Below are 23,253 nucleotides of genomic sequence, written 5' to 3' on the forward strand. Positions count from 1 at the left end.
AGAGCATGGGCAGAGGGAGAGGGAGAAGCAGACTCCCCACAAAGCAGGGAGGCCAACGTGGGTGTCGATCCCAGGACCCCAGAATCACAACCTGAGCTGAAGGCATCTGCTTAACCGACTGAGCCACCCAGGCGCCCCTCATGTTCATTTTTCATGGCACCTAATCTGTGTGCTACTGTGCAGTTTATGAAAGAGTTTGTGTCTGCCTCCAACAGGAGCTCATCTCCTTTTTTGGCTAACAGTTTTCAGAATCTTCAGTTCATTCTCTCCTTAATTAGAAGCCTGTTAATCTTCCTGATGCAAAGTACACAGTTATTTGCCAAATTCAGAGCTCTTGAGAAAATGTCTCTAGAGACATGAAGCATATCAAGTTGTTAATTAGTAAGCAGATTAGAAGGGTTACCTGTGAAAAGGGAATACTTAATCATGTATTATACCAAAGCAAAATAAAGTTACTCTGAATTTTACCCTTAAAAGACCTTGCCTACTCCTCACTCCTCAGTTCAAAGACTTCTTCATTTAGCCAGCAGTACAAAAGCTAACACCATCCAGATATACTGAGCCCTTTTTTCTGAGAACACTTCATGTTTTTCTTTAAGTTGTTTGATACCTTATAACATCACATTTAGGAATTCTTAAATGCGTCTGTTTTTGCTTTCTTTCTTTTTCTCATGTTTCAAGTGACTAAAGTCTGATTACTTTGTGAAGGATTTTTTTTTTTATTATTAACATATAGTGTACTATTTGTTTCAGGGGTACAGGTCTGTGAATTATTAGTCTTACATAATTCACCTCACCATATGGTGCACTCACCATAGCACATACCCTCCCCAATGTCCATAACCCAGCCACCCCATCCCTCCCACCTTCCTCCTGTCCAGCAACCCTCAGTTTGTTTCCTGACATTAAGAGTGTCTTATGGTTTGTCTCCCTTTCTGGTTTCATCTTGTTTCATTTTTCCCTCCCTTCCCCTATGCTCCTCTGCCTTGGTTCTCAAGTTCCACATATGTGAAGGATTTTTTAAAATTTGAATTATAATATCCTTTAAGGATATTAGTATGAACCACTGAATCAGAGTATCTGGCTGACCTCCAAGGCTGCAGGAAATTTCTCAGGTGTTTGTTTGCTTGCTTGCTTGCTTGTTTTTAATGTGTCTCTTTGCACACACTGCACTGAGTTAGAATTCCAGGGCGGGGTGTCAGTAGACTCTTAAGTAATAGAGGATTCCTTTGCTATTTGCTAAGAATCATTATAGGGAAAAATCTGATATTGCAATTATATATTTGGTGCTACTAAATTATACTCACAAGGCTAGGTAGGAAATACAGTCTAAATTTTAAAAACAGCCATGTTGGCAATTAATTGTTTTGCTCAGTAAATGTATCTTGAGCACTGAGCAATGTTATGCTCTCTGCTAGCTACTCAAACCACAAAGACGAAAAGACAGAGCCTTTGTTCTCAAGATGCTCAGAACTTTGTAGCGAGACAGACAAGTAGGCGTTTATTTTACATGCGATTCTAACGGTCATAGAAGAGCCACAGCACCAGTCCCACTCAGCTGATCTTCAGTTTCCTAGGCCATGCCCAGCCTACGCATCAGACTCTCAGAGATGGGACCTGGGACTCTATTATTAAAACCCACCTTGGTTCTCATTGATGAGCCGGGCATAGGAACCCCTGCTCCCAGGTATGATTGCTCTGCACTCCAGGCTACCTGGCTGCCTCTTCCTCTGGATCTTGGGAACCTGCATCTCGCCTCCGCCTCACATCAGTCCCAGGTTCAGGCAGGGAGACAGGGAGAGGTGGGAACAAGTCCTCCCTGCCACCCCACTGAGAGGACTCTGACTCCTAAGGGACTGAGGACACTCTGAAGCAAGTCAAGCAGTGTCCCTTAGAGGATCCAAGCATGCCACCAGGATGTGAAGATGTACATTCACATCATGTACTTCAAGAGTTTCTGTTCTTTCTAGATGCTCTGTATAAGCAGTACGTTGACTCCTGTCCTGGCCTGTGACCTTTTCGTTACCCTTCATTGAATCAATCTAGCTTTATCAACCTTATGCAAAAAAAGGAGAGGGTGTGTATACCTAGCATTGAAGATTATCAAATATGTATCTAATGAATTTTGAGGATATCATTAACATAGTCTTATTTTGTATATTTTTTTGAGGATTCTTACCCTTCTAGAAATGTTGGATGATCTAGAAACATATGTGACTATTGCATTGCAGGCTATTTTTTGGCCTAATTCTTTTGGCGAGGAGACCGCTCAAACATTGGAGTAGTTTTTGCCACAGCCAAAGGATCTGGTGCTCATTAGAGAGATTTGTCATGTGTTATTCAGGGTAGGCTCACTGCACTAGCAGACAGTGGCTTAGTGCAGTCTAAGTTGTGTCTGGCTCATCTGTATGTGGGAGAGGAGTTCTAGCCCACGAAGTCACTCAGGAGCCCTGGCCCCTTCTGTCCTAGAGCACGTTAGTCTTCAGGACTGGTCCTGAAGAATATTAGCATAATGTTCCCAAGGTTCATCCAAGTTGTTGCATGGACCTATAGTTTGTTCCTTTTCATGGCCAAATAGTACTCCATTATATGGTTAGACCACAGTTTGTTTATCCATTCATCATTTGATGGAACTTTGGGCTGTTTCTACTTTTTGGCTATTATGAATATTACTAAGAAGACTCACATACAAGTTTTACGTGGATATATGTTTTCATTGCTCTTGGGTATATAATAGGAGGGGATTACCAGCTCATATGAGAACCATATTTAACTTGTTAAGAAACCATCAAACTGTTCTCTAATACCACAGTACCAGTTTACAGTCCCTTGAGCATTGCAAGAAGGTTCCCATTTCTCTACATCCTTGCCAACATTTGTTGTCTTTGTGATTATAACAATCCTAGTGTCTAAAGTAGTATCCCACCTGTGGTCTTGATTTGCGTTTCCCTAACGACTTCTTTAATGAGCATCTTTTCACATGTTATTGGCCATTTGTGTATTTTCATTGGAGAAATATCTATTCGAATCCTTTGCCCATTTTTGGACTGGATTATTTGTCCTTTTATTGTTGAGTTTTAGGAGATATTTGTATGTTCTGGATATAAGTCCTTTCAAAGATATATGATATGCAAATAATTTCATTCTGTGGGTTTCTTTACTTCTTTGATAGCACCCTTTGAAGCACAAAGTTTTTAATTTTGGTGGAGTCCATTTTATCTGTTTTGCCTTCTTTTGCTTGCACTTCTGGTGCCCTTTCTGCCCCAGGTTGTTTTACAACTTGAAAGCAACAGAGGATTTCTTTAGAGGGGGGATTGTGGTTTCTTGGGCAGCACACATCCCCTGGAAAGAAGCCTCTCATCTCTTTGCTTCCCACCAATTGGTTGTGCCAGGATTCAGAGTTATTTTTTTCACAGATTCTCGAGCCTGGTTTGTTGGGTTTTTGTTTTCTTCTTGTAAAAAACACCTACTTCCAGACCCCAGAGAGTAAGAGCAAGACTGAAAAGGCTTTGCCCCAGGAAACTTGCTCATTTGTACAAAATGATCCAGGGTAAGTAAGGGTGAAGCCTTCAGTTTTAGACGGCCTGAAGATAGCCACCATTAGGATAAGTAAAAGAGGAATGTTCACAGCAATACTATGCACAATGGCCATGAGGTAGAAGCAACACTAGTGTCCATGGAGGGAAGAATACATAAACAAAATGTGATATACACACACACACACACACGTGCACACGTGAAATGCTATTCTGCTTTAAAAAGGAAGGAAATTCTATTTACTACAACAGGGATGAACCTTGAGGACATTAGTATACTAAGGGAAATAAGTCAGCCCCAAAAGATAAATATGGAATGATTACACTTATATGGATTTCTAGAGTAGTCAAATTCATAGTGACAGAATGTAAAATGGTGATTTTCAGGGACTGGGAAGAGGGGGAAATGGGGAGTTGTGGTTTAATGGGTATAGAGTTTCAGTTCTGCAAGATGAAAATAGTTTTGAAAATTAGCTGTACAACAGTGTGAATATGAATATACTTAACACCACTGAACAGTACACTTAAAAATAAGTAGGGTGGTAAATTTCATGTTATGGATATTCTTTTACCACAATAAAAAAACTGGAAGCCATTATGGACTGAATATTTGTGATTCCCCCAAATCCACATGCTGAAGCCGTAATCCCCAATGTGATAATACTGAGTTGAGGCCTTAGGGAGAGTAGTGCCTCCATAGTGGGATTAATGTCCTTGTGGGAAGAGGAGAGACCAGAGTTCTCTCGTTCTCTCTCTGTCTTTCTTTACACACACACACACACACACACACACAGAAAGAGAGAGAGAGAACAAGGAAAGACCATGTGAGCACTGTGAGAAGGCAGCTGTTTACAAACCAGGAAGAGGGTTCTCACTAGGAACTGAATCTGCCAGCACTTTGACCTTGTACTTCCAGCTTCCAGAATGGTGAGAAATAAATGTCTGCTGTTGAAGCCTCCCAGTCAATGATATTTTGTTAAAGCAGCCCAAAGTAAGACTTTTGTCTAAAAAATTGAAGGCTTCACCCTTACTTACCCTGGGTCATTTTGTACAACTGAGCAAATTTCCTGGGGCTCTTGTTCAAAGCCTTTTCAGTCTTGCTCTTACTCTCTGGGGTCTGGAAGTAGTTGTTTTTTACAACCTTTTAACATGTCACTTTTCTGAGTTGTGCACTGTCTTTCATTACTGCTTGAGAACTGGTCAGTTCTTTCCTACGCTCATCTCTTTCATGCAGTATTTTGCCAAAGGAAGTTTTTCTTGCTTCATGTCACAGTCAGATGTGGGTTGAGGGTGGGACGCTCTGCTCCAAACAGTCACTCAGGACCCAGGCTTCCTCCTTCAGGTGGCTCTCTTACTCCATGGCCTTATCCTTGTCTGTACTGACAAAGAGAGAGAAGGAGGAGGAGGGTTACACGGGAGGGCTTTTAGGGACAACCCTCTCCCCCGCCCGTCGGAAATGGCTTGTGTTCTTCCGCCCCCATTCCATTGGCAATACTTCTTCCCTGCAGTCCTACTTGACCATAAAAGAGGAAGGGAAACACGGTCTGGCTTTGCTCCTAGGACGAAAGGGAAACAAAGTTTGGTGAATACATAGCAGCCACTGTCACAAGCGAGAACTGAACTTAGGGGTCCCCGCATATCGACAGTGACTAAAGCCATGAATGGAGATGGGCATCACCCCTTAAAGGATGCACTGAGAATACTGGGAGAGGATTGCAAAAACAAAAGCACTTCCCGGAGGGCCTGTAACAGTGAAAATAATTTATGTAACCTAACTTTGCAATGTCTAGAAAAGTTATTACTATGGTTTGGGGAAAGTATAAACAAGTGGACTAAAAATAGAAAAATTATCATATGATTTCACTCACATGTAGAGTTTGAGAAACAAAACAGAGGACCACAGGAGAAGGGAGGGACAAATAAAATACAATGACATTAGAGAGGGAGACAAACCATAAGAGTCTCTTACTCTCAGGAAACAAACTGAGGGTTGCTGAAGGGGAAGAGTGTGGAAGGGATGGGGTAACTGGGTGATGGGCACTAAGGAGAGCACATGATGTAATAAACAGTGGTGTTATATGCAATTGATGAATCACTAAACTCTAACTCTGAGATTAATTATACACTCTATGTTAATTAATTGAATTTTTAAAAAGGTAGATTTTTCCAGAAACTGAAATGTTTTCCTTCCTTGAACTAAATGTAGAAAAACATATATATTAGCATGATTATTTTATCGCTGTTGAAACCTGTAACTATAGAATGGCATTGAATTTTAGAAACACAGAACTAGGTAAAGCTTTATTTTTTATTTGCCTTTATTTAGTGGATGTTTATAAGCATTTAATATGAGACAGGCAGGTGAGGATAACAGTAAGTCACAGTACCTCAAGGAGGATCGAATCCAATAGGAAGAAGATAAGGCAAGTCAGTGACTACCTAAAGCATCAGGTGGGGTTCTCTACAACCACAGGAACTGTTCTAGATGGTCCACCACTGGGGGGCAGGGGGACAGTCTGCAGGTAGAGAGCACTGGTTGTGGAGCTAACCGGTCTGGGTTTGAATGGCAGCTCTGCCGCTCTCTGTCACCTGTCGGGGAGTTACTAATATCTTTTAACTTCTACGTTCCATATTACCAAGCCAGTGATATGTTATCTACCTTTCAGGTGATTGTGCATCTTAGGGAGAGTGTTCATACATAAAGCCTAGCACAGTGCTTGCCATTACAGATATGGTAATTACCTTCATTATTGTTATCAGAGAAGGCAGAGGTCCTACGGGTTGGAAAAATGACTGTCACCTTACCCTAATTCATGAGTTCATTCAGTAGTTACCCAGTGAGCCACCACTATACACAAAGTACTTGGGATTCGACTGTGTATGGGTATCTGCATCTCCTAAAGCCCCATCCAGTGTTTAATGCAGTAATGTTAGTTTGTGTCACAGACCTGTAGCCAACAGGCACGGACACTACCTTCCCCTCTTTCAGGTGACTGCTCCTCTGTTTTTCATCGCTCCCATTTCCACGAACTGCTCCTCAGGAAGCCCTTTCCTTCACATAAAATTGTCCTTACTCCCCTTCCTTAAGCTTATTTCTTTTGTCCTGATTAGGAATAATTCACCACCACTTTTTGTGTGTGTTTGTTCATCTTCCTTCTCACATCATGGATATCTTGATACCCAGGAGCCTCCACAGAAGTGCTTTTCCGATGCTAATGGTGACGGGGATGCCATCATCTGCTGCTTGGCAGGCGCTGTGCGGTGCCTCCCCATCTTCCAGCAGTTCTGTTGTAAACTGACTGAAGGCAGGGACCAGTGTACACCTTCCTGAATTCTCAGTCCCATCCTCTGCACACAGGAAATGGCTTAAAATCTATTCATTGGTCAGAGAGAAGAAGAGCAATCAAGTTTACCTCACATTGAAAATAATTTTTTAAATTCTTTTCTGTTGTATTTTGTCTCATTGCCAGTATTCCAGCAATATTCCTTTCTATGATAAAGGCAAACAGCCTCACTTCAGAGTGGATGAAATGTGTTTTGCGGGATTAGTTAGGAACAATTTACTACATTGTTTTCAGCAAACTGGATTCCAAGTTCTAAACAACTGCCTTTACAAAGCCATTTTGGCACATAAATTGTAAGATGCTGACTGTCTGTTCAGAATTTTCCCCTTTCAGTAATTTTTTAAAAGGGGATTTGGTTTTAAAGGGGGATTTAGTGCCTTGTTTGTCATTCTTTGATGAGTGTTGTCTTGTGCCATTTACCACAAATAAAGATTCTCATACTTTTTCAGTCTCAGGGCATAGGCTGATCGCTAAAGCCAGCTGGAAATAGATCAGACATTAGCAAATGTAGCACATGTTTGCTGATGTCACTGGTCTGTGACTGCTGAGAGGCAGACATGCCGCTATAACTAAAAACGGCCATTGAGTGGAGAGCATTCAGATTTACAGAGAGAAAAGACTCTATGTTTGTTATTTTAATGAAGATTCCATGTTATTTTGGGGACTTGGCCATCATTAATAAATTTAAGAACAGTATCTAAGTTATGGCATAGCCATACCCTTGGCGCCCCTGCTCTGTTCAGGACTTGTGTACCCCTTCCCCTACCATTGCCTCATCTCCTCCATGGGTCCTGGCCATCTAACTTGCCCATGGTGCCCAGACCTCCTCAGTTTACCCTTCACTGTTTCTCCCCAGAAACGTGATGTTTTTCTTATGTCTGTTGGCTGTCTGTATGTCTTCTTTGGAAAAATAACTATTCAGGTCTTTTGTCCATTTTTTAATTGGATTGTTTGGTTTTTCTGGTGCTGAGTTGTGTAAGCTCTTTATATACTTTGGATATTAACCCCCCTCCAGATTTATCATTTACAAATATCTTCTCCCATTCAGTAAATTGTCTTTGGTTTCCTTTGCTGTGAAGAAGCTTTTTATTTTGATATATTCCCAATAGTTTATTTTTGCTTTCATTTCCCTTGTCTTAGGAGACATATCTAGAAAAATGTTGCTATATGGGGCACCTGGGTGGCTCAATCAGTTAAGCGTCTGACTCCATTTCAGCTCAGGTCATGATCTCAGGGTCCTGAGATTGAGCCCCACTTCAGGGGCTCAGTGTGGACTCCGCTTGTCCCTCTCTCTCCCTCTCTGCCCCTCCTCCCTGCTTGTGCAAGCAGACACATACACACACACACACACACACTCTCTCTCTCTCTCTCTTTCAAATAAATAAATAAATAAATAAAATCTATTGAAAGAAAGAGGAAGGAAGGGAGGGAGGGACAGAGGGAGGAAGGAGAGAGAGAATAAAAAGTAAAGAAAAGAAAAAAAGAAAAGAAAAGAGTTGCTATGGTTGATGTCAGAGAACTTGCTGCTTATGTTCTCCTCTAGGATTTTTATGGCTTCAGGTTTAATGCTTAGGTCTTTAATCCATTTCATTTTTGTTCATGGTATTAGAAAGTAGTTCAGTTTCAGTCTTCTACATGTAGCTGTCCAATTTTAACAGAACCATTTATTGAAAAAACTGTCTTTTTTCCATTGTATATTCTTGCCTCTTTTCTCATAGATGAACTGACCATGTAATCATGAATTTGTTTCTGGAGTCTCTGTTCTGTTCCATCGATCTATGTTTCTGGTTTTTTGTGCTAGTACATTGTTGTTTCAGTTACTACAGCTTTGTAATATATCTTGAGATCTAGAATTGTGATACCTCCATCTTTGTTCTTTCTCAGGATTGTTTTGACTTTTTGGGGTCTTCTGTGATTCGATACAATTTTTTTTATTATTCTGTTTTGTGAAAAATAATGTTGGTATTTTGTTAGGGATTACATTGAACTTGTAGATTACTTTGGGTAGTGTGGACATTTTAACAGTTTTTGTTCTTCCAACCCATGAGCCTGGAAAATCTTTCCATTTGTTTGTGTTGCCTTCAGTTTCTTTCATCAGTGTTTTATAGTTTTCAGAGTATAGGTCATTCACCTCTTTGGTTAAGCTTCTTCCCTGGTATTTTATTCTTTTTGGTGCAGCTGTAAATGGTGTTGTTTTTAAATTTCTCTTTCTGCAGTTTCATTGTTAGTGTATGGAAAAGCTATAAATTTCGTGGTAATAATTTTGTATCTTACATTTTACTAAATTTGTTTATTCTTGTACTTTACTGGTGGATTGTTTACAATTTTTCTGGACCTGAATAGACATTTTTCCAAAGATGACATATAGATGGCCAACAGACACATAAAAAGATGCTCAGTGTCACTAATCATCAGGGAAATGCAAATCAAAACTATCATGAGATATCACCTGTTAGAATGGCTAAAATCAAAAAGATAAGAAACAACAAATGTTAGTGAGGATGTGGAGAAAAAGGAACCCTCATGTACTGTTGGTGGCCTTTGGTATAGCCTTTGTGGAAGACAGTATGGAGGTTCCTCAAAAAATTAAAAATAGGAACACCATATGGTCCAGTAATTCCACTGTTGGAAAACAAAAACATTAACTCAAAAAGATACATGCACTCTTATGTTTATTGAAGCATTATTTACAACAGCCAAGACATGGAAGCAAACTAAGTGTCCGTCAGTAGACAAATGTATAAGGAAAATGTGATGTGTATGTACGTACACACATGCATGCATGCACACACACAAATATTACACAGCCATTAAAAAGTATGAGATCTGGTCATTTGAGACAACATGGGTGGACCTAGAGGATATTATGCTGAGTGAAATAAGTCAGACTGAGAAAGACAAATACCATATATGATTCCACTCATAAATGAAATCTTAAAAAAAAAAAAAAAGCAGAATCAGAACTATAACTACAAAGAACAAACTGATGATGGTTGCCAAAGGGAAGGGGCATGGAGTTTGGGAAAAACAGGCAAAAGGAAGAGGGAATTAGTTCATTTTTGTATTGAGTTAAGTCATGGGAATAAAAAGCAGAACGTAAGGAATATAGTCAGTGATATTGTAGTAGCGATGTAATGGGACAGATAACAGCTACACTTGTGGTGAACATAGCATAATGTATAAACTTGTCAAATCACTTAACTAATGTAACATTGTGTTAGTGTCAGTTATATGCAGAACAAACGAAAGGCATGATGCTAATCAATCCTTATTTTTCCTGATTTCCTTTCCCCCTCTCCCTGTCTTTTACTTCCTTTGTTTCTCTCCCTCCCTCTCTCTTTCTGACTCTTGTTTCTTTCACTTCTAGAAAAATCAAAAGAAGCGAACACATAGGAAGTTTTGCTGCATCCACTATCCATTCTCCAAAGTCCCCCTTACCCCTGCCCCTCACCTTCAGTCTCACAAGCATGTGTGTGTGGTATGTCTGCATGCATATTTATGTGTAGGGGTGTGGATATATATACACACCTGTCTACCCCCACTTCAAGTCCAGATGTTATGAAGCTACTTGATAATGTTTCTCTAATCATCTTTTCCATCCACACAAATGAGTATACATTATCTTTACTTCCCCTGGGAACTTTATCCTTCTAGAACTTACCACAGTCTTCCCTCTCTTACCATTGTGGCTTGTAGATTGCAAGCTCCTTAAGAGCAGTATTCATATTTAGTTAGTTTTGTATACCTCTTAGCACCCAGCAGAGGGGTCTGCTCATAGGAGGGGCATAAGAAGTGTTTAATCAGTAGTAACTTCTCTTCAGGATAGGCTACTTTAAGTGTACTTCCTTCAGCTCTGTTGTTTTTGATACATCCTTGTATCATTCCCCATCCTCTTACACACAAGCCTCTCTAGATTTTCAGGGTACAAGAGTAGCCCCTTTCTATTAACAAGTTTAATTTTGCTTTTTATTTGAATCTCAACAGTCAGTGAATTGTACCCTTTCTTTGAATAGCCTCGTGTGCAAGCTGAACACAAGGACCACCATCCTGGCAGCAACTAACCCCAAAGGCCAATATGACACCCACGAGTCTGTGTCTGTGAACATCGCCCTTGGCAGCCCCCTCTTAAGTCGATTTGATCTGATCCTGGTTCTGCTCGATACCAAGAATGAAGACTGGGATCGTATAATTTCTTCCTTTATCTTAGAAAACAAAGGTACGTTAAGATGAATCATTCAAGTTGACCAAGAAAAAGTAGACATAAGCACATGAAATTCTCTTTGAAAAAAATGAAATAAATACCCAAGGTACCCTACCTAAGCAGCATTAGAGCAGTGCTCGCATAGAAGGCAGTCAGAGGAGCCATTTAGTGTGCCCAGAATAATGAGTAGAAGGACTAGGGCCTACCGATGATATTACAGTCAGTACATGTGTTCTCCGTGATGAAAGGAGGCAACCTTATGATATATAATTATCACTCATCTCTTGCATGCGAAGAAAAGTGGACTGAATTATGAAACAGAAATCTCTAAATGTAAGTTTCTCTTTAATTAGATTTACTCAAATACTATGTATTACTATAGGATGGACCAGAATTATTGTGGATAATTTTAGCCCCTGTAGGAAGTTTACCTTTATTGAGCTTAGATCCTAAGGCTACTTATTCTTGAACTCTGTGCTATGCAGAGTCAGATCTAGGTTTTAGTGGCCACAGACTTAAAGGTTATCTTTTTAAAAAATGAGTGTAAGAACTTTATCAAAACCCTTAAAGCGAGATGTTTACCTGTTCCTAGAAATTACTGACCTAGCACCTGATACATACAGGTTACCCAAGCAAATCAGAGAAGCTCTGGAGCATGGAAAAGATGAAGACCTACTTCTGCCTGATTCGGAATCTCCAGCCCACGCTGTCTGATGAGGGTAATCAGGTCCTTCTCCGGTACTACCAGATGCAGCGGCAGAGTGATTCCCGGAACGCTGCCCGGACCACCATCCGTCTGTTGGAAAGCTTGATCCGATTAGCAGAAGGTTTATTTCATTCAACAAATAATACTTCTGTTGGGTGCCCAATATGTGCAAGGCATGGAGCTTGGCACCATGAATTCAAAGATGAATAAGAAGAATCCTAAGGTGCTCATAGTCACTTAGAGAGTAAAGGCTCTGAGCTATGAAACTTCCGTTCTTCTGGGGACAGATTATGGGTATTGAGTAGAATGTAGCATCATTAAGAAAGCGGAATCTTAGAGACATGATTAATTTAGAAAGTCTTATTTACTAATGTTTGTTTCTTAGTGACAGTCTGTTAGCATTTGGGATCGAACACTTTCTTATTTAGAGTTGTTTCCTATGGTTTCTCTGGGTTTTTTTCTCACTAATTGCCATTTACACCCCACCACTAACGTAAGAAACTAGCCGATCCCAAAGGCCTGAGACTTCGTGCATTCATACAAGGAACCTGCATCTCAAGACTTTTTTCCCAACAGTGACTTTTATTCATAGCTCTTGTTAAATTCTTTTAAAAAATTCCACATGAACTGATGTATCATGTGATGACAGAATGCTTAATAAAAAGTTCTGTAAAACCAATGCACTTTACATTGTCAAGGATTTATAGCTAATATTAAGACAAGAAGTACCCCAAATGCAGGCTGGTGAGTTTGGTAGTTTTGAAAAATCCACAGATAAAGAAAAGTGTCAGAGAAGAGAAACAAGTTTTATACTATGTATTTCTATAAAAGACAAGAAGATAAGGATTAAAAGTTATTGAGTATTAGAGATATGCTTCTAGAACCCCTTTCCTTTTGGAGCCCAGAGTACTTTTTCATATAAATACCCAGAATTGCCTTGGGCTGTGCAAGATTAGGCCCATTATTAGAGAAACAACTTTAAAGCTAGTTGAAATTAGACCTTTGTGCTTGTTTTAGTAAAATGAATTTGTGATTAGTAGTGCATTCATTAAATATAATTTTTAAGTGCCTCAGATAAAGTATTGCATATATCACCTCAAATACTTTCTAAAAATATTTCTGTCTTCCTGATTTTCTTAGCTCACGCTCGCCTGATGTTTCGTGACGCTGTGACTCTGGAAGACGCCGTGACAGCTGTGTCAGTGATGGAATCTTCAATGCAGGTGAAGCACCATTTTGCACCTAATATTTGAACCCTAATTATAATCGTGTAAAAAAAAGACAAGACAATTTAGAGCATACCAGAAGTTATAAAAATGATCATATTCTGGATATAGATCCAAAGGAACTAGATCCAAAGGAAACCATGTAAAAGAAGGGGAAAAAACTTGTGGAAATACCCTTTGCATCAGTAGCATTGCTTTGGCCTACTGGGTACAGTAGTGGGTCTCTCTCTCTTTTTTCCCTCAGCACATCTGAGGGATGCTCATGGTCCCACTAGAGGCAGTGTGCTTCCTGGGGCAACACTTGCTGCCAGGAATGGGGGCAGAGAACTGCTGAAATTTGGAAAAGGCCCCCAGGTGATTGTGATACCCAAGACGGGGGTGGAGAAAGCTGATCTGGGAGCTGTGGTCTCTAGTGGGTGTTTTCTGGTGACTCCCCTGCTATTTCCCATTTTCTCACCCCTTCAGGGAGGTGCACTGTTAGGAGGTGTGAATGCACTCCACACTGCCTTTCCTGAAAACCCTCTGAAGCAGTACCAGAGGCAGTGCGAGCTTATTCTGGAAAAGCTGGAGCTACACGACCTCTTGAGTGAAGAGCTGAGAAGACTTGAAAGGTGAGCAAAGAAGTCCAAGCAAAACTTACAATGGAAGATCTTTGTTTGACATTTAGTGAAATGAAAGAAGTGGAAATTAAGTGGAAAGTCTTATCTGTACTATCTGAAGGGGATTGGCTCAGTTACCTGTTTCTAAGTAATCAATGACGGGAAAGCTCAGGGGCTTAAAAAACACACAAAAAACACCCCCACCACCATTTTAGCGCTCACTATTCTGAGTCAGAAATTCAGGGGGGCTCAGTCAGAATGCTTCTCTCCGCTGCACGTGGTGTTGGCTGGCAGCACACCTGTGTTTAGCTGGGAGCTCAGGTGGGACTGGAACATCCAGAAAGGCTTGCCTCACATGTGTGGTGCCTTAGCAGGGATGGCTGGCCGCTCTATACAAGAGGGCAGCAGCTTAAGGCTCCAACAGAACAAAAATCGAAGCTGCCAGGCCTCTTATGAGCTGGGCCAGAGTGGTACAACATCATTTCTGTCACATTTTGAAGGTCAGAGCAAGTCACAAGATCAGGCCCCATGCAAGATAGGGGGAAACAGACACCACCTCTTGATGGGAGTGACTTAGACATACAAGAATGGGGAACTGATGGCTGCCCTCTTTGGAGCCTTCCATAGCTACATTTCCTTGGCTTGCTGGTTTGGTGAGCCTCATAGAGAACACTGAGTGGTTCTTTACTATATATAGCAAACTATATATTAATTTACTGAATTTTTACCACTGGTTCCCAATTACATGAGAAGCACCAAGGTTGGCTAGTCACAGTTTACACTCAAGACACACAGTTTCCATGGAATCAAGAAATCTTGTTAAGTGGGCTTCATTCTGTTTATTGCGACTGCTTCTTCTGTTTTTCTTTGGCGCACTAGAAGTAGAGCAGTGCTATTCAGAGAGGTGGCTGGGAATGCTGTTGAGAAAGAAGTTGGACTCCAGGAAGGTGCTCTATCCCAGGCCAGACCCAGACACAAAGTATTTTAATAATTTGGCTTTATCATTTTTCCTTGCCAAGAGAGGACATGTACAGGGGAGTTTACATAAAGAATCTTAGTGTTTATTAGTATTTAAATTTTATTCTTAATGTTTTTAGAGTTTCTTCCAAGCATAATAAGTATTTGATCTTTATATAAACCTGGTGAAAGAAAAATCACAGAAGACTCAGGGACTCAGGCCCAGACTGCTCTTAGGCCAGCTGTAGCTAGCATGTGGGGCAAGTTAGGGAAGTAGAAATAACTAGTACTGACTTTGACCGGGGAAGGGCCCTCCTGGTTCATTAGCAACAGCTCTGACCCTCCCTTTAGCATCATGATTTTCCTTCCCTACATGCTCAAAGTCATGTCTTTTAAAATTCTACATATTTAACAGACTAAAAAAAAAAAAAAATCCCCAGTGAGAATGATATATTTTGTTGAAGAGGAAAATTGGTCTCTCATCTCACAGGGTGACAAAGGCAATGCTTCAAAACTCTGCTTTTTACATTACCTAAAGAATTTTTGCCCCCACTTTAGTGTTTGGTTGCTCTTGGCGTATATGAGCTTCTAAAAAGCTAGACTTGGAGTGTGTACCTGTGAAACACAAGTGAGCAGCAACTGGGATATCCTTTTGGGTATCTTCGTGGTCAGTGCAGGTGGCTCAGTAACTGCCCTGAGGCGGCACTTGGCCTTGACCTCAAATCTGGGGGCTGGTGAATGTTGAGGTGTGGAAGCAGAGCAGATGCTGAAGGAGAATGTGGGGACTGCAGTGGGACAGTTGATGCCATCAGTAGAACCCTGAGAATTCTTTTCCTGAATTTTCTCCTTTCCCTCACTGCCTTCTTGCATTAGCATTCTGTGTCAGACTCCAGCACAGCCTTCCTGGGGCAGTGTGGGGACTGGCTGTGTGTTGCTAATACCCAAGCGCCAGCCTGCAGTCATCTTGCCCTTTACAAAAACTCAACCCCGTTTTCTTTTGGTCTTCTGGCTTTTGAATGATCCAGAGCATGGTATTGAGATGAAAGCGATTCCTTTGGTTCTTTCATGGTTTGATGTAGGGGATCCTTTTCAGCCTATCCTGGGCCCGGCTTGGCTTTTGGAGAGGCTGCTCATTTTGACTGACCAGAAACTGGTCATGCAGACCGCCAAAAGCTGTCCTATGCTGGATTCAGGAAGGAAAAGATTATGAAGCTCAGAATTGGTGTTCTGGGATAGAAAAATCGCAGCTGGACTTATCAAATTCAACATGACCCACCTGAAGGGAAAGATAAAGAAAAAAGAATAGGTAATGATCTGGGGGGAAAAAAATAAAATAAAATAAAAGGATTCTACCTTAAAATATTCTTTTCTTCTGGTATAGACATCTTTGAAATGCAGGGTCATGTTCAGGGTGTTGATCCTCAAAGCTATAAACCCAGGTGCCCAGCAAATGTAAGTGAACAGCCTCCAAGACACAGCTAAAGCCAATCTTACCATGTGAGAAAAACTCAAGTAGCAGATGGGTTTATCCCCGCAGGAAAGAGTTCTCTATCCCTTAAGGGGGTCATATATGAGTAATACAACTATTTGTATTTTTATTACACTTTTCTTCTGGAAAATGCTTGCAAGTGAGAGCCATCCTCAAATGGTGGCCATTGTCACCACCTGAAAACAGAAAGCAAAGAAGCTGTGTTTTAGGAAGGTAGAGTAAAACTGCCGGCATTTTATGTCAGGGAGAATTTAATTCCCAAAGTCAGAATTAGACTAAATTGGGACAGCTTAATTATTCTACCCGTTTAAAATTCCCTATCTTCTAGAACATTTTTATGGAGCTTTAACAATTACAAATATCCCTGACCTCAGTTTGATGTATATTAGATAGTAGTAATTTTGAAAGCTATTTCTTTTTTGTATGGTTATGACTCCAATGAATATGGATTTTGTACTGATGTGTCCAAATCTACAGTAAGTGAATATAACCCAGTATTTTTACAATAATTTTGAGGGTTTTTTTCCCTGATCATAAGAGGTAATACACGTTCTCTGTAATGTACTTTGGAAAGTAACAGTAATAGATTAGGAAAGCAAAAATCACATATAATCTTATTTCCCAGAGAGGCCTACCATTAACATTTTAATGTATTTAAATATATTTAAATTTAAAATTCATTTAAATTTAATATCTTTTCTCCTTTGCCTTTTCTATGATTACACATGATTTTTAGAATAATTTACTCATCCTCTCTTTGGTTTAATTCCTTTTCGAATGGAAAAGGAACACGTGGAAGCAGGGTCATGTTGCCCCTTACACTGAGAAGCTATTTCTTTCTTTTTTTTTTTTTTTTTAAATTTATTTATTTTCAGAAAAACATTATTCATTATTTTTTCACCACACCCATTGCTCCATGCAGTCTGTGCCCTCTATAATACCCACCACCTGGTACCCCAACCTCCCACCCCTCCCCCGCCACTTCAAACCTCTCAGATTGTTTTTCAGAGTCCATAGTCTCTCATGGTTCACCTCCCCTTCCAATTTACCCAAATTCCCTACTCCTCTCTAACGCCCCTTGTCCTCCATGCTATTTGTTATGCTCCACAAATAAGTGAAACCATATGATAATTGATTCTCTCTGCTTGACTTATTTCACTCAGCATAATCTCTTCCAGTCCGTCCATGTTACTACAAAAGTTGGGTATTCATCCTTTCTGATGGAGGCATAATACTCTATAGTGTATATGGACCACATCTTCCTTATCCATTCATCCGTTGAAGGGCATCTTGGTTCTTTCCATAGTTTGGCGACTGTGGCCATTGTGAGAAGCTATTTCTAAGTTGTTAGGAAGGGCTTTCTGAAGAAAAATAATATTTCTTTTTTCCTTTTGAGGAACTACCGTGTCTGTTACAAATTGGCCCTCTCGCATTATTTCAGTTTCTAATATGCCCACAATTAAAAATGATTGTCACTGATCAGATCAGTCCAGGAGGTCAGTATGTTTCACCTCTCTGTCAGCTTGATAGAGAGTAGGCTGCCCAGAGCTCATGTTGAAGTGTGGGCTGAGTTTTGCAGGAAAGAAGTCCCAGCTGCCTGGAGGCTGTGTGCCATGAATGTGATGCCCCTGGGGCAGCGTGAGCCACAGTACAGGGGAAGCGTGGTCTCTGCGCCCCAGGAAGGTGACTTTCAGGTGTACCAACATTCAGTACTCAGGTAGAGACGTATGAGGAGATCATAATTTCTGCTCTTCCTCATTGTTTCTCATTTGCAAACCGGCTATAAAACAACCACTTGCTCAGCACTCGGCTGCTGAGCAGATAGCGACAAGCTTGTCTTGCGGCAGAACATTCAACAGGAGAGATTAGAATGAGCCTTTTATACTGACCTTCAGACAGACTTGTAGGGAGAGCTTAAAAAGTAGACAAACCTGCTACTCCATTTCCTTTATTTAACTTTTTAAAATGATTATCAGAATCACTTAAATTCTGTACTGATGAGAAAGGATAATTTCCTCCTGCTGCTCTAAGAGGCTGTATTTGGCATGAACTTGGAATTATGTTGGACTCAAGCCCTTTACATGGCATCTCAGAGACTCAAGAAATGGAAAGGTTAGTGCAAATTCTCTTCTTTTCAATACATGTTCCTTATTTATCTCTGCTACAGATTACAGAATCAGAATGTGCACCAATCCCAGCCACAGTCAGTGGAGGCAGAGACTAAACCAGGATCCTCAAAAAATGACCCAGGAGAAGCAGCAAAGTCCGGAATCTGGTCAGCACAGCAGGAAGTGAACTGGAGCATGCTGACCTCCTCTCCTGGACCCAGTCCCAAGGGAAGCCCACTTTCCGATCCCCTATCCCATGGGGGGCCTAGCAGACCAGCAAAGAGAAAACATTCTGCTGAGAACAAAAATAGCAAAGATGACAGTTTGGACTGGTTTGACTCCATAGCAACTCATCAGCTTGAACCTCAAAATACTGCGCCGGTATCTCCCAAAACAAATGGTGGGAAAATGGCTTTGCAGACCTTCAAGAACAAAGCTCAGGGTAAGAAGAAGGGTGTGCCAGGCCAAAGGAGCAAAATGCAAACTGGACAGCTTCCAGCACCAGGAGAGACAGAAGCTTCACGGAGGCCAGACCACGTAGACCATGTTGAAGGGAAAGAGGCAAAAAAGGCAGCAATCGTTCCAGAGGCAGCAGGGTCTGCTGGCGAGCCGGACTCAGTACTGACTCATCATGTCTCCAGGAAGCTGCACCAGCTGCGCAAGGCCAGCGCCCAGGAGTTGTGCAGGAACCCCGCCACGGTGCCTGTACAGCCCGTAGCCCCTTCTCATCCTCGGTCCAGTTCTTTGTGTGGCCCCAAAGGAGCACTGGAAACTCCCAAAAGAAAGAGACAGAAATTCCTTGCTCAAATGGAAGAGCCTGAGCTTGGAAGTGCTGAGAGTCCAGGTCCCCCACTGGCCAAACTGGCGAAATTTACTTTCAAACAGAAGTCAAAACTGACCCACTCCCCTGAAGACCACAGCCCTATGTCTCCTGGCACAACTAAAGGAGCAGTTCCAAGTCCTAGAGTTCTCCGGAGAGTGAACAGAGAAGCAGTTGTGCCTGGAAAGGGTCCACAGAAGTTGGCCTCTACCTCAGGAAGCAGAAACTCAGATCAGCAACAGGATCAGGCAATGGATGTGTCACAGCAGGCACTGGAGGAAGACAGTCCAAGAGAGAAAAGCAAACCTGGCCCTGAAGGAAGAGTAACCCAGCCTGAATTTGAGCTTGGGAACCAGACTGGGCGTTCTCCTCCTACTTGCCAAAGAGACAGAAAGGAAGAGGTCTCACGCAATATTAAAAGCAGCAAGGTTCACGCTTGCACATTAGCCAAACTGGCACACTTCTCCTTTACTTCCCCCTCTGAATCCAAGTCAGAATCCCCTCCTCCTCCTGAAAGTGAGAACGAGGGGGTGAGAGGCACCAGCCCTCGTCCCGGGGCCGCAGCTACAGTGCTTGGCAGGAAAAGGAAAACTTTTCAGCTGGAGGGGTCCAGTGAGAGATTGTTTCTTTCCAAAAAATCTCTCTTTACTTTATCGGAACTAGATGATGAAGCACTGGATTTTGATTGGAATGAAGAAATAAGAAGAAAGCCATAATCATGAAAAGCTTTCTGGTCAAATTTCAGCCTCCCCAACTCCACACAGCACCTTCGGGGTATGGACATGTGTTTATATATGTACAGAACTATTGGCCCTATCAAGAGTACCATTCTGAATACCAGCTCCCCCAGCAGGTTTTATAATTTCAGGCTTATCTTCATGACTTGCAAAGTTGTATAATCAACGTTGGGCAGTGTGATACCAGCACTGGAATTAATCAACATTGTGCTTAACTTTGCAGATGGAGTACTTGTATTCCCAAAGATGTTTCTGTTTGTTTTGATTTGGGTTTTTTGTTGATTTTGTTCTCTCTCTCTCTCTTTTTTTTTTCTTTAATTGGGACTTGGATCTTCCTAAAATTGTTTCTCCCATTCACTCAGGAACAAATGCCAGGAAGGTAGCCCTCAGGAAGCTAATAGGTTAGATGAACTCTTTTCTGTTTTTGTTTTTTTTTGTTGTTGTTTCATAATTTATTCTTCACCCAAGATAGGCAAAGTGTGGTGAATATTTATTAGGATTTATCAAAACCATGTGATTTTTGTAATATTATTTCTGTATCTTTTCTCATGTGTCAGATTAGATGGGGCTAATGCTTTTCCTTCTTTGAGAGGCATCCTTACAATTCCATGGTATTCCTGAAGATCTGGCAGCTGGTCAAACTGTAGCTTTGTGAAGTACTTACCTTTTGAGTTTTCCCTGTTTTCTCGAGCTAACATTTTGTGCTTCAGATTCTTTGTTTCATTGGGGGGCCTACCCTCAGCACAACCTAAATCCTGTAGTTAGAAGGAGAATGTTCAGTAATCTCAATCACATGTCATGGCATCTACCCAAGTGGTTAGTAGGGAAATGTGATTCCTACTAAGTTACGATTCATTTGTCCTTCAAAACCAAGCAAGTGATGACTGGTAGAAATAGACACCTCAAGCTTTGTCTTTCTTAAGTCCTTTTAAAATCACTTCTCCCTTTGGATTCTAGCAGGGGCTTTTAGGGTTTGATAGTTATAGACTTTCTCTTCTGAATTATGAATTTTTAAAATAATAATTAATGGAGGCTTTCATTGTCTGAGGCACATTTAGATGTGAGGAATACCCAAAACTGTATATACTTTGTTTAAAGATTGCTTCATTAAATTCATACCAAGAAAATAAGGAACCCCAAATTTTCTTGAGTATTTACATGTTAATTGCAAAATTGACTAAATTTTCTGAAAAATTTTAAATTGTGAGTACAAATTTAATATGGTTGAATCATTTGAAATAACACCTTAAATAGCTGGTAAAAGACATCTATAAGCGGTGATTATAAAATGTATTATTGCACATTCACTTCAACCTATTCTAAAACATTAAGACCATGGTTTGGGTAATTTCTTATTATTTCCGTGCTTAATAACTTCCTAGTGTAATATGATTCTTAATGTGATCTATTCCCAGTGTCTCAGTACTTGCCTGCATTTTAGTGGTCTGACCAGAAATGAGGGAAAAAGAGAGGATCTGGGTTACTGACCAGGTGAATCTTGGTCTATACGCTGTCTGGCCTGAATGTGTAATGGACTGGGGTGATTCAGTCGTGAGTCACCATGCAGAGCTGTGTCTCGTGTGTGTGTGGGGGGGGGGTAAACTATTAATTCCTCTTCTTATAAGTGTTTATCTTTGAAACTTGCTGTGGTTTGCAGCTATGATGCATTAAGCTTTGCATGGCTTGTAGTGCCTAACCTGTTGGCTTGTCACTCAGGTATTTCGATCTGTTCTGTTTTCATTATTGAAAATGGCTGCATTCCCTGTTGGGCATCTTGATTCTAGAGCTTTCATTTCTTGGTAATGAGGGGTTTCGTTTGTATAGTTAACTTATCTCTTCAGGACATTGAATAATTCATGTTTTAAAATATGGTGTTAAATTGTCTGTCTTCCTTAATGATTGTATATGATCACCTGTGCTACCTGCTACCTGGTTATTATTTGTGCTCACCTGATATCCTATTATTTATGCTAATAAACCCACCCTGTTTTTTAATTTTAGTACCTTCTATCAGGATCCTTTGGCCAGCTTCCCAGTTCTGTGTATTTTTTCTTTGATGGCTTACATGGTTGGAAATAACTATATTTATAAATATTGTAAAGAGACAGAATTATTAGAAGGAATAAAATACTCAGTGTGGGGCGCCTGGGTGGCTCAGTCTGTTAAGCAGTTGCCCTTGGTTCGGATCTTGATCCCGGGGTCCTGGGATCAAGTTCCTCATTGGGTGCCCTGCTCAGGGGGAAATCTGCTTCTCTCTCTCCCTCTGCCCCTCCCCCCACTTGTGTGCTCTCTCTCTCTCAAATAAATAAAACCTTTAAAAAATAAAATATGAACACTCCTTACTAAAAAATTTAAACTTGCATCACAGTCTACTTTTCTGTTATGTTTGTTGTATTTGATGCTCGGAGTCTTCACAACTTGATCAATAGGAAGTCCCATTATATCGATGCCAATGTCCTTTCAGGACTCTGACATTTCTAAAAGTATCCATAGTATCTGAAAACAACAGCATGCTCCAGACACGTTTTGATTTTTTTTTCCTGTCTCAAATCTTAGAATCAGTTACCCCCTAAGGCAATCTATTCCCTTTCTGAGCTGATGGTATTACAGGCTAAACTCATGGTCTTGAGGATGCACAGGGGAGTCAGCAGCGGGCAGAAGGACTACTGCTGCTGTTTTTCCCTGAACAAGTTTCAGAGCTGAAAATGTCTAATGTCCTGAGGTCACATTTTATCCTGCTATGTCCTATTTTTCTTACACTATGTGATTCCACAAGACTTTCTCTTACATGGTATTTAGGGTGTACCAAAGAAGCACATGGGCATCTTTTTTTTTTCCAATTTATTTATTTTTAGAAAAACAGTATTCATTATTTTTTCACCACACCCACGCTCCATGCAATCTGTGTCCTCTATAATACCCACCACCTGGTACCCCAACCTCCCACCCCCCCGCCACTTCAAACCCCTCAGATTGTTTTTCAGAGTCCATAGTCTCTCGTGGTTCACCTCCCCTTCCAATTTACCCCAACTCCCTTCTCCTCTCTAACACCCCTTGTCCTCCTGCACACGGGCATCTTGAGGGAAATAGGTACAATCTCAAAAATCGTATTTCTGGTCAAAAAAGGAAAGTGTAAAAATAACCTTTAATTCTGAATCAACATGTAAGAATATTTTTATTTCAGGGGTGCCTGGGTGGCTCAGCGGGTTAAAGCCTCTGCCTTCGGCCCAGGTCATGATCCCAGGACCCTGGGATCGAGCCCCACATCAGGCTCTCTGCTCAGTGCAGAGCCTGCTTCTCTCTCTCTCTCTGCCTGCCTCTGTGCCTACTTGTGTTCTCTGTCAAATAAATAAAGTCTTAAAAAAAAAAAAGAATATTTTTATTTCAGGCCAGTGAAGTCCTTGAAAGCATTTTAATAATATAAAATTATTTTTTTAAGATTTATTTATTTGAGAGCAAGGGAAAGATAGAGAGGAGGGAGGGCAGAGGAAGAGAGAGAGAGAGAATCTCAAGCTGACTCCATGCTGAGC

The 23,253-nt window shown here is 40.9% G+C and overlaps 1 protein-coding gene across 2 annotated transcripts in view; it reads left to right on the forward strand.

Moving 5' to 3' along the window:
- The window catches only part of MCM9 (minichromosome maintenance 9 homologous recombination repair factor), a 91,774-nt gene extending 69,904 nt beyond the window's left edge, over window positions 1–21,870 (forward strand). The window contains exons 9-13 of one of the 2 annotated variants that reach the window (XM_044249870.1): window positions 10,894–11,096; window positions 11,705–11,908; window positions 12,928–13,010; window positions 13,479–13,624; window positions 18,226–21,870. In XM_044249870.1, coding sequence (XP_044105805.1) covers window positions 10,894–11,096; window positions 11,705–11,908; window positions 12,928–13,010; window positions 13,479–13,624; window positions 18,226–19,702 — 2,113 coding nt within the window. In that variant the 3' untranslated portion in view covers window positions 19,703–21,870. The remainder of the gene's footprint in view (window positions 1–10,893; window positions 11,097–11,704; window positions 11,909–12,927; window positions 13,011–13,478; window positions 13,625–18,225) is intronic. The other variant, XM_044249879.1, reaches the window with a different exon arrangement.
- Window positions 21,871–23,253: the final 1,383 nt, after the last annotated feature.

The sequence above is a fragment of the Neovison vison genome, chromosome 1 (genome assembly GCF_020171115.1).
Source record: "Neovison vison isolate M4711 chromosome 1, ASM_NN_V1, whole genome shotgun sequence".
Taxonomy (NCBI): domain Eukaryota; kingdom Metazoa; phylum Chordata; class Mammalia; order Carnivora; family Mustelidae; genus Neogale; species Neogale vison.